General features: G+C 48.1%; 1 protein-coding gene across 1 annotated transcript in view; it reads left to right on the top strand.

Annotated features, from left to right (window-relative positions):
• The first annotated feature begins 264 nt into the window (after positions 1-264).
• The window catches only part of SEL1L3 (SEL1L family member 3), a 126,467-nt gene continuing 114,898 nt past the window's right edge, over positions 265-11,833 (top strand). The window contains 1 exon segment of the mRNA XM_049790005.1: positions 265-556. Coding sequence (XP_049645962.1) covers positions 392-556 — 165 coding nt within the window. The 5' untranslated portion in view covers positions 265-391.

Here is an 11,833-nt window from a genome sequence, read left to right as displayed (position 1 = left end):
GGGCGCGCCGGGGAGGGGAGGGGAGGGAAGAGAAGGAGAGGGGAGGCGGGACCAGGGGCGGCCCGGGACCCGCGTGGGCGTCCCCGGTGGGGCCGGAGGGAGCCTGCGGGAGGCCGGGCAGGACGCGGGGAGGAGCCGGCGGGCTCGGAGAGCTGCGGGGGCGGTGGCGGCGGCGGGTCCGGCGGCTGCAGGTGGCCCCGCGCGCGCGGCGGCTGCTGCCGGCCCGGCCGGGGGCGGGCAGGGCAGGGCAGGGAAGGGAAGCAAGGGAAGGGAAAGCGAGGGAAGGTGGCGCCTAGGGCGGGGGCCGGTCCCTGCACACACCAGGTGACCTGTTCGGGCCCGGATCCCGGGCGGCCTCGCCTCTCCAATCCTCGCCTCGCCTCGCCTGGCCATGCAGCGGCGGCGCGGCGCGGGGCTCGGGTGGCCGCGGCGGCATCAGCAGCATCAGCAGCGGCAGCGGCAGCAGCAGCAGCAAGCACCCCCGCCGCCCGCAGCCATGGTCCCCCCGGGCCTGGGCGCTCGCCCTGCCTGCGCGCTGCTCCTCCTCTGCTACCTGGTGAGCGCCCCATCCCACCCCACCCCACCCGGGTCCTCTCCAACGGCGGGGCGCGCGTGGGGTGGGTGGGTGGCCGGGGACCCCATGGCGTGCGCTCTGGGCGGCTGCAGGAGGCGGTGGCGAGTTTTTTTGGGCAGCTTCTGCTGCTCCGGGTGGCCGGGAGAGGGGTTAGGAGTGCCGCGGACTTGGCGCGCTCCCTCGCTGGGGTCCCTGTCTCGCCCTCCCGCACTCGCTCCAGAGCCCCACGCGGTCCAGTCATGTCCTTCTTGGTTCCCCCGCACTCGCTGCACCCGGGGAGCCTCCCGCTCTCCCGTCTTTCCCACCTACCTACTCCCCTAGACCCCGCTCCACGCAGGCTGGCTTCCCCCAGCACAGCCACCTCGCAGCTCTTTGCCTCCCCGCGCCCAACTTCGCCTTTCTTTCTTTTTTCTTTTCTTTTCTTTTCCTTTCTTTTCTTTTCTTTTTTTCTTTTCTTTTCTTTTCCTCTTTCTTTCTTTCTTTCTTTCTTTCTTTCTTTCTTTCTTTCTTTCTTTCTTTCTTTCTTTCTTTCTTTCTTTCTTTCTCTCTCTCCTTCCTTCCTTCCTTCCTTCCTTCCTTCCTTCCTTCCTTCCTTCCTTCCTTCCTTCCTTCCTTCCTTCCTTCCTTCCTTCCTTCCTTCCTTCCTTCTCCAAGCCACACGCTGCCTAGACGCACCTTTCGGGGTCCAACCAGGTCGATCCTCACGGCCCGGACCCAATTATATAAAAAATATATATATGTGATTTTTTTTCTTATGCACCGGCGCTGCACCTCGCCTAGCCAGCGCGCTCCAACTCCTCCTGCGTGGTCACTCCACAGCCAAGTTGCAGACGCCGGGAAAGAATTCGAGTTCTTTTGTAACACGCTTTTTTTTTTTTTTTGCCGTCAGCCAAAGGCGACTTGAGCGGCTTCTTTTGAACGCTGTCCTTTGGAACGTTTGGCTGGTGCATGGCAGCTCATAATTTGCACATTTCTCGGCTTCGTTAGTATTAGACTAAATGGCACTAAGCTGATTTTTCCCTCCTTCCCCTCCCCCCCCAAATCAACTCTTTTAAAATGTCAGAATAATGAGACCCTCAGAACAGGGAGAGAGACCCCTCCCACTTCATTTTTTCTTCATGGCTTTCTTTCCTCTATGCTTTGAATTCTGGCAAGCAATAGTATGGTTACTTGAATCTAATCATTGCTGGCCGGCTAACTTGGGATCCAGTATCCTGCAAGAAATCTGGGTTTGCCTTGCTATATAGGACCCTCCGTAAATTAAATGGAAAATGCTGAATCATAAAACTGATGTAATAGGAAATTCACAGAATGCCAAAAAAAAAAATAATACTTTTTTGAACAGTGTTCTGCTCAATGTTCCAGAATTCTTTTTCATTTTACTTGGCATTATTATTGTTATTATTATTTGGAGTCTTTCTGCTTAGAAGTGAAAAGCTGCTTAGCAGATGCTGGCATGAATTGGGGTTTGATTCCAAGGAAATGTTTCACTCGAGTTTCTTTTAACACTTGGCTTCTTGGGTGTTTCCGTTTCTTGAAGGAAGAAGGTGTAAAAATGCAAATTGTTATTCTGCTTTCGCATCTACCTGTTGAGCCAGCCTGTGTTCCCTCCTCTTGTACAATTAGCCACAACCAGAATTCATGGTTGGGTTTACTTCTTATTTTCCCAAGAAGTTGTCAGTTCGTATGAATGATTTTATTTTCACCCCAGAGATATTATTATTTAATATTGACGCCACAGGGATACAGCACACAGGCTCATAAATAAAAACTGCCAGAATAAATGACAGGTTTTCACTTTAAACAGATGATCCCCGTCCACGAGGCTTAGGGACCTGTGGTTACCCACAGAGGCAGAAATAATATAGTAGAGCACTGTCTGAAACATTAATGCACAGGTGGTCTGGAAAGTTCCGCACAGAAACCCCAAGGCCTGGCAAGGAGCAACTGAGAAAGCAGAGCAGAACCTGAAGGTTTAGGCTGCCTTTGAGCAGAGGGACAGGGGCTGGAACATGCCTCAGAGTTCTGTGAAAACCCCAGTGGATTTAGAACAACATAAAGAGGGCCGGTATGACTTGGAGCTAAGAGAGGGAGATGGTCAGGGAGGGTCTGAAAAGCTGGTAAAAAGAAAAAAAAATACAGGCACTTGGAAAAGGTAATCAGAGTGTGGGTGAATGTCTTGGAGAGATGGGTGGAATGGATTTGGTGACTCTTATGGGCCAATGTTTTGATTCCTGACTCAACTGATTTCAGGTGGACCTTAAAGATTTGAAGTAAAAGAGAGACCTCAATAAACAAGAAAACTATTTGCCTTGGGATGAGCTTTTGCAAAGTGTAGGAGGCCTGCCGTCTTTCTCTTTTCTTCAAAAATCTTGCCCTATGCTAAGTGATTTTTCCCTAGTGGCAGTGTCCTTAACAGTTGACTTCGTCTTATTCTTTTGGTTTGGGTGCTTTATCCTGCAGTGCTATATTTTGGCTTTGAGTTTGGGTGTTAGTAGTTGGAGATGTTCTTGTTGGTCATCATGCAGTGCTGGGGGCTGAACCTGAGCCTCTCACATGCAAAGCATGTACTCCAATCCATTGGACAATCTCTCAGGCCCCTGACATACTGCTTCTTAACCTTGGGGAGGTCCAGTGTGCAAATTACGAGAAAAAGAAACAGCTGCACAAAACATAAAAAATAAGAAACAATGAAATATGCATTATTTATGATTCAGCTCATCAGGAGATATTTGAGAATAGGGTGGGCAGGCAGAGGTTAGAGACAGGAGACTAGTTAGTAGAAGCTTATGGATATGTGAGGCATTATAGGGAGAAAGCTATCCCAGACTTTGGAAGCCTGATGAATAACAATAGTTTGCATTATGTGAAGGTTTTTTTGCCACCTGGTGGTGCTCAGTGATTACTCCCTGTTCTGCACTCAGGAATTACTCCTGGCCGACCCAAGGGACCATATGTGATGCCAGGGATCAAACCTGGATTTGCCGCATGTAAGGCAAACACCCTACCCACTATACTGTTGCTCTGGTCTTTATACTAAGATATTTTTATGCATTATCCATTGTTCATCTTCCCCATGAAATGATCCCCATGAAGGAGCACCTACTATGATGCCTAATCAAAAGAATGAACTGACGTTCAGAGAGGGCAAGTCAGTTATCCCAAGCCACACAGATTGAAATCCAAGTCTCGGCTTCCAGTGCCCCAAGTTCTGAGTTATGTCAGTTTATTGCCTTCTGGACTCTGCTGCTTGTAACCCATTCCCCTCATGCATAGATGCATGGGCCATTAGCAGAGCTCCCGCCATTAGCTGTGGCTGTGAAACCAGCCAGGATGTGAGGTCATGTCTAAAATCGCCTAAAATATACCAAGCAGGAAGCACTAGCCGCAGAATAGAATCAGGATGTTAAAGAAGGGGAAGAGGGGAGAAAAGGTAAACACAAAATATTTAGCCCTCTGCGATAAGCAAGGATTGGACTGTATAGAGTCCAGAGATAGCCACGGGGGTGAGTACTTGGGTTGATCTGAATGAATTGTTCTGTGTATTATCAAACAGAGCCCAGGGCTGCCATAGGACATGCTGTGATTGATTGTTTTCAGGGAGTCACTCCCACGTGGTGTTAGTTACCCCCCACCTTGTGTCCTGGCCCCCCCTGGCCCGCAGGTGGAAAGCCGTTGTTCTGAGCCTCTCTGCTCAGGGAAGTTTTTTCCTGGCAGCGAGCATGCTTCTAGGAGCAAGGTCTTAGGGCTGGGACAGAGTCACCTTCAGAAGCCAGCCCAGTGCTGTGACTGTGTGAGGAGTCTGCCTCGCATGAATAATGGTGACGGGACTGAGAGATAAGTCACAGGACAGTGCCAGACAGATTTCTGAAAAGCGGAGTCTGGTTCGAGCTGCTGCCAGGATGGTACTGAGGTCCCCCCAGGTTAAGAGGCAGAGAAGACAGAGGGTGTTGAAAGGCTCAACAAAGAAAACTAGTCCCAAGAGGACCCCAGGGCCCTGCTGAGGGCTGTTGGCTCACTGGCCCTGCTGTCCCATGAGAATCCTCACCTTCCTGCAGACTGTTCTGGAATAGCTGGAGATGGCACCATCCCAATTCCCTGTCCCTCTCTGATGGTGGCATTGTAGATGCCAGCTCTGTCCTTTCCCAATCCCAGGACTCAAATGTCTGATTGTTTCCTTGAAGGAGAAAACTGCGTCTCACGATGGCCAGAGTTAATGGGTGGACGTTGGCTGTGACTGGGCTTGGTACAGAATTCTTTCTCAGTGTCTACAGACCAGGGCTCTCTACCAGTGTTCTTTTACCTCCCCCTCACTGAGGGCACAGTTGGGAAGATTCAAACCAGGGAGAAGAGATTCTGAGCCAACTTGTGCTTCTGGATATAGGGAATCCATAGCCTTGAGCTCCTCCTTCCTTCTACAGAGCTAAAACCTTCCAGCTTGTTTCTTGCCTCTTTTCTGATATCCCCACTCTGATCCTGCAGGAAGGAAGGAGGAATGATGGAATGAAGGAAGGAAGGAAGAGAGGGAAGAGAGGGAAGGAAGGAAGAAAAGAAGGGAGGGAGGGAAGGGAAAGAAGAAAAGTAGGATGGATGGAAGGAAGGGAGGAAAGAAGGGAGGAAGAAGGGTAGAAGGAAAGGAGGAATGGAAGTACAGAAAAGGAGAAAGGACAGAGTCAGGCAGTTCATACAGAAGATGAAAGGATAGACCACAAGCCTGATGTGTGTCCAGTCAGTGACCCATTGTATTGGTTCTTCACATTTCTCTGAGGTTAAAGATAGGGGAGCAGAAATTGAGAAGTCAATGAACTACCTTAAACCCTAACCTGGAGCTTCTGCCTTGTCTCAGTCCATACCTGACTGAAAGCTTCTTTCAGTGTGAAGCAGGCTCAGTATACTTGTAAATTTGTGGAGAAATTCCTCTCCTTCCCACCCCAAGGTGCCATCGGGACCAATGGAGTTTGAGACTGGACCCTCTCACTGTCGAGGTTGGGAGGGGTGTCCTCTGTGCATCTGTCTCCCCCCAGCTATGACCATTGTTGAGGTGGATAAGTTGAGAGCATCGTTGGGGTTTGGGGAAGACAGGCAGCTGGCTCTTGCTGCTAGTTGCTATGAATTGGAAGGCTGGTGCTTGCATCAGGGAGCTTCTTTATTGAGGACAAGCCCCCCTCTGTCTCTGAGGCCATTTCCTTGGTGATAAAACTGGCTCGGCATACTCCTTATCTACCCCCTCACCTTTGAGAAGGAGAAGGAATTCCAAAATTTTGTGAGATGAGGAGAGGTAGAAAGACTAATCACAAGTGTGCTCATGGCAGGCCATAGGAAGTACCCCAAGAAATGTTGGTTACCCACAATGCTCAGAGTTAGCAGGAAACGGAAGATCACTTAGTGTTAATGCAGGGAAAAGGTCTAAGCAGGTGAATAGTGAGTCTTGCTAGGATGCAGCACCCCGAGTCCCACTTGGAGCAGGCACAATTCGGTGGTTGGGTAGCTGTGAAAGATTTCCCTGGACCCATCTCGGTTTGGAAGCACAGGTTGACATCACTGCCCATTCTGCCTAATTGCATGCTTTGTTGACATCAACAGAATTGGTGCTTATTTCTTGTCAGCAGAAATGGGGAAAGCAAGCCTTTTAAGCCAAAACAATTACCTTTTTGACCTATGGAAAGTTTGATCCAGCTAGTGTGAAAGCTAGGCAGGCCCGAGCCAACGTTTCCTTGGGCGCCCGGTGGGGATGGACCAGAATGAGAATGGTCCTCAGTTGTTGTTTGCATAGAAGACACCCCCTTCATTCCCCATGGGCCAGTGTCGGTCAACTTCCTACCCAGAGCCAAGTGAAGAGAGTTTCCAGTCTGTCCCTTCCTTATGTAATGCGTAGAAACAGAGAGAAAAGATCCAAGTTTGCTTAGTCCTTTGGAGCAAGGGAGGGCGCTTGGAGTAGAGTTTCCTTCTATTGATTTTGTTGAAAGGAATTAGATGCAGGCATCCTAACAGAAGTTTAGGCAGTACTGATAGATTTTCTTTCCTATCTAGGAGATACCTACATTCATCTCTTTCTTGATCCCCTGGCTGAATGGAAATGCACTTTAGATCTGTAATTTGGTGTCTTATTTTTTTTTTTTTATCTGTCCTCATCAACGCACACTTGTGAGCATGTATGGCTCATACACGTTGATACAAAAAAACAAGCCGTCAGGCTCGGTGACTGTGACATTGTCAGCAGTGACTTGGACGCTGTCTGACTTTGTGAGGATAAACAGCTGGGTGAGGGCTCAGCGGTGCTCAGAGCCCAGCTCTGCTGTATGTAGAAATCAGTGGTTTCTGAGGTGCCATATCTCGATGGCTGCCTAAATGGCTCATTTGAAGACTACAGACATCCCTCTACCCCCACCATATCTTGCTTACAGCTGCAGTGCATTTAATCTTGGACAAGCAGCATCTCCCAAAGGCTAGCATAGAAATGCAGATCTGTGACTTCTCCACCCTGTTTGTTCCTTGTCATGTGAACTTGATTGAACTTTGCCCAATAAGCAGGGATCTCAGTGGGTGGAGGGACAGGAAAGCTGGAAAATTCAATCTTGGGGAGGGGAGAGAGCTGAGGCCCAGGAGTGCATATTTTGTCCGCACAAGGACTGTGTTGGATTTCTGTGTTGAATTGCTGGCATTGCATGCCATCGTTCTGTTCCCCCACCTTCATATGGGCACCTTGTACCCCTAGGCCAAACACAGCACCATTTCAGTTGTTTGAGATCTGATCCCAGACCTCTTAAACATTGCTTGGGAGCTTCTATAATTCGACTTGTTGTCGTCATTGTCTTCTTCTTCTTCTTCTTCTTCTTCTTCTTCTTCTTCTTCTTCTTCTTCTTCTTCTTCTTCTTCTTCTTCTTCTTCTTCTTCTTCTCCTCCTCCTCCTCCTCCTCCTCCTCCTCCTTCTTCTTCTTCTTCTTCTTCTCCTTCTCCTCCTCCTTCTACTTCATCGTCGTCGTCATCGTCATCTTCTTCATCCACTTTTCTTCTTCTTCTTCATCTTCTTTGTCTTCATTTTCTTCATCTTCTTCTTCATCTTCATCTTGGTTTTATTTGAGAATCACATTTGGTGATGCACAGGACTCATTCCAGGCTCTGTGATCAGAGATCACTCCTGGTGGATCCAGGGGCTGTACTGGTGCCCAGGATTGAACTCAGGTCAGCCATGTGCAAGACAAGTGCCCTGCCTGCTGTACTGTCTCTCCCACCCCCTCACTTGTCTTTTTGGTATGAAGAATTGAAAAAGTTCTAAAATGTAGAGACTTTGTGTCCAAACGGTCTAGACTCAAGAGTTGGAGAGGTGCTCCCATACCCCCAGTGGGTAAGAGGGGAGACTTCCCAGATCTCATGGCCCCCTAAGTAAGTGGAACCCCTCCTGCAGGGCTTGATGAGATGTCAAAGGCTGTCAGGAAGGTGGTTAATGAGGCCAGATGGGAAAGAATATGACCCGTTCCTTCAGATCAAAGTCATTGTAAATGTCAGGGAAGAGTTGAGGGGGCCCCAGATGAGAGCAGACCCTTTGGTCTCTATGTAGAAGTCCTCGGGGTTCTGAAGAGTGACTGGGGATAGACCAGCAAGGCTCCCTGGATGCCCATTTTTAGCACTTTATTATTTCAGCTAGAGACACCAAAATCCTTCTCCCTGCCAAGCTCTAGGCACTGGAGACAGAACAATGCATAAGACACGGACTCTGACCTCATAATTTCTAAACAAAGGAAGAACGTTAGGGTAATTTTTAGCTTCGCTTAATACAACCTGGCATGTGAAAATACCTATGAAGGTTGGACACGTGTCATGCCTGTAGTGAGACTCTTCAAGTTAATTGCCTTATTTTCCTGGCAGGAAGCAGCTCATAACCACACACATGACTTGAGCCAGGAAATCAGCTTCAGCTTAATCAATATTTAGAGTGTGATGTGTGGCTAATCGGTGTTGGGTTTGTACATAACAGAGGTAACCACAGTGGATGATGTAGCAGCTGCCTGCCTCTGGGTTGACTCCAAACCACAAGAGCCCAGTTTCCTGCACAGCCCAGCGACCCCCAAAACTATGGACTCTGGTGCCTTCTCAAGGAATCTGCACTGCACCAGCCTCCACAGGGCAATTTTATGGACCACTTTGGTGGACTGTCATACCTCTCATCTCTTCGTCGCCACTCTGGCTTCTCTGCTTCTCAAATGATCTATCTCAGATGGAGACTTGGATTTCTGCTTGGCCCAGGCTGCCAACACGTCCTATTCAGATTTTTATTGAGAGAAACAATGGCAAGATATCAGCCAGGGACCAGCACCAGGGAACCTTTGCAAAGTAACAAATCAAGCCCCATTAGCAGCACATGGATGAAATTATGCCTAATTGGGTTATTTGTCTCAGTGTGCCTAGGTGATCATTTCTTTTAAAAACATTATCTCCTATCACTTAGTGTTCTCCAGCTCACTGCAGAGAGAAATCTGAGCAAAGAGAATAGCTTTTCTTCAAAGTCTGGCCCAGGGGCCATTCCAGCCGGCAACCTGGTTAGAGCTCTGTGGTTGAAACTTTCTTCCTCATCTTCTGCCTTCACTATGGCTGCTTTCTTTTTTTTGTTTGTTTGTTTGTTTGTTTTTGGGTCACACCCAGCCATGCTCAGGGGTTACTCCTGGCTCTGCACTCAGAAATCACTCCTAGTATTTGGGGCAGGAGAGATATCATGGAGGTAGGCCATTTGCCTTTCATGCAGAAGGACGGTGGTTTGAATCCCGGCATCCCATATGGTCCCCTGTGCCTGCCAGGGGCGATTGATTTCTGAGACTAGAGCCAGGAGTAATCCCTGAGCATTGCCAGGTGTGAGCCCCCCAAAAAATCATTCCTGGCAGGCACAGGGGACCATATGGGATGCTGGGATTTGAAGCACCATTTGTCATGGATCAGCTGCATGCAAGGCAAACGCCTATCACAGGGCTATCTCTCCAGCCCCATGGTTGCTTTCTTGAAGCCCTGTAGAGAGAAATAGCTGCACCAAGTGGCCTCAAAACCTAAAATATTTACCATATGGGCTCTTTTTTCTTTTTCTTTTTTTTTTTTTTACAGCAAAGCGTGCTGACCTCAAATCTAGAATAATGTCAGAAATATGAGGCGAGTCACAGATGAGAGCCAAAGTCATTATTCCAAATGCCCCTGTAGTCCCACGTAAAAAGTAAAGAGAAGGTGAAAGAAATTAAGTGGCACAGTGTATTTTATTGAGAAGTGCTTAACATTATCCTGTCAACGTGCAATCAGTGGAAAGTGATTGTTCCAATATTGCACACCCTTCTTTCTGAAAATTGTCTTCGAAATCAGGTGTCTTTGCCACTTAGCACACAACTCAGTCTGGATGAGCCACATTATAAAGGCTTCATTGACTTCTGCCCTCTTTGTTGGAGACTGTGTCTCGAACTCAGAAACAAACCTGCCATGTACTTTTTCAGCACTTGAGTCTTAGAAGCAGGGAAAAAGACAGTCATCTTCATAGAAGGAGATGGTGCTTTCCTAGAAGACAGACTTTTGAAAGTGAGCTCTGGAGAGGATACAGGGGTCTTGCTCCGATCTTCATTTGTCACTCCTGTTCTCCAAACTTTTTTTGGTCTGGACAGTCACCATTCGCCAAGGAGAATTGAAATGGTCCTCAGCAGCTGTTCTTATGAATGCAGGCAGGTGAACTTGCACCTTCTCAAACAGCCTCTCCCTTGGCATTCTGTTTAAACAGAGGGCTGTCAGCATTAAAGAAAATGTGATGGGGAAAAAATTGAATTCTTAAAAGGAAGATTGAGGGATGAGAGAGAGAGAGGAGAGAGAAAAGAGGAGAGAGGAGAGAAAGGAAAGAGAGAGGAGAAAGAGGAGAGAGAGGAGAAAGAGAGAGAGAAAGGGAGAGAGAGAGAGAGAGAGAGAGAGAGAGAGAGAGAGAGAGAGAGAGAGCTTGCCTTACACACTGCCAACCTGGGTTCCATCCCTAGCATCCCAAATGGTCCCCTGATCACTGATCCTTGGGCACATAAACAAATGTAACTCCTGAGCATCAGTGGGTGTGGCCCAAAAAACAAAACAAAACAAAGGGAATTGCCAGAGGCAGGGCTTGGGAACAGGGTGTTAGAACACCCCATCTCTTCATCTCCCCTTTCTCTTCTGAAAACTGGAGCAGCCTGGCTCATCTTTTCTAAAGTTTCCTATCTTTTTTATCCAATCATTTTTATATTTCATGCCCCCTGTAATTTGCTAGAAATGAATACATAAAACAAGAGCCTTGTTGTGGGGGTGAACACCTTGTTCTGTGTGCCCATTTACGTATTCCTTCCCAGAGAAAGGAAGTCGAAGGACCAGCCCTTTTCATACCATCTTTGGCAGTTTTCTTTCTCACCTGGGAAGCCTGTTGCTACCTGCTCCCTTCTCACACATTTCCCTCTTTTTCTGTACTGGAGATCCTCTAACAGTGAGGCTTTCAGGATGCAAGGGACATCACAATCTGAACTCACCAGCCTGTGGTTTGCCTTGAGATGTTTTAAGCCACTGAGTCATCTTCCAGCCTCTTCATCTAGTTTTCGGAATTTACACAAGCACCGAATTCAGAAGATAAGGGAGTAGAGCCCTGACCTCCCCCTTAACCTCGTCTTCCCACAAGCCACCAGGGCTATCAATGTGCATTCAAGCAAATGGGTGGATTTTTTTTCCATGGGGGAAATTCTGCCAAGTCAATGGCATGTCTGAACATGCTTTAAAAGGCCTACCTTTGGAGGTCACCCGTGAAGTGCACAAGAAGATTATGTTTGCACACCTGTATATTCTCCTTAAGAGTAGAATCTAATTTATTTGGAGGCAGGGGTGTGTGTAGGTTTGGTCCCTACCTGTTGGTGCTTAGGGGCTACTCCCGGCCCTAGGCTTAGAGTTTATTCCTGGTGGTGCTCGGCCAACTACATATAGTTCCAGAGATCAAACTGGGAAAGTGGGTAATACATAGCCTTGGTATTAGCTCTCCCCCTGTACTAACTTATTTCACAGCCGTTAGGGCATCTTTTTCTTGCTATTTAAACAGCTCTACAGTGAAGAGCTATATACCTGAGCATATTTAGGAAGAATGATTAAACCCAAGACTGGCTGCCTTTATTTATACTTTAGCTCGAAAGGATGGGGTTGTCTGGCCGTAACTTCCCTACCAGCAGTGCACAAGAGGCTTGTTTCCAACCTGGCCATTCCCTCTGCATCAAATAGGTTAGAAATGGTATCTTC

Source organism: Suncus etruscus, chromosome 16, assembly GCF_024139225.1.
Source record: "Suncus etruscus isolate mSunEtr1 chromosome 16, mSunEtr1.pri.cur, whole genome shotgun sequence".
Taxonomy (NCBI): domain Eukaryota; kingdom Metazoa; phylum Chordata; class Mammalia; order Eulipotyphla; family Soricidae; genus Suncus; species Suncus etruscus.
Note: the sequence above shows the minus strand (reverse complement) of the source record. Positions and strands in the feature narration are given on the sequence as shown.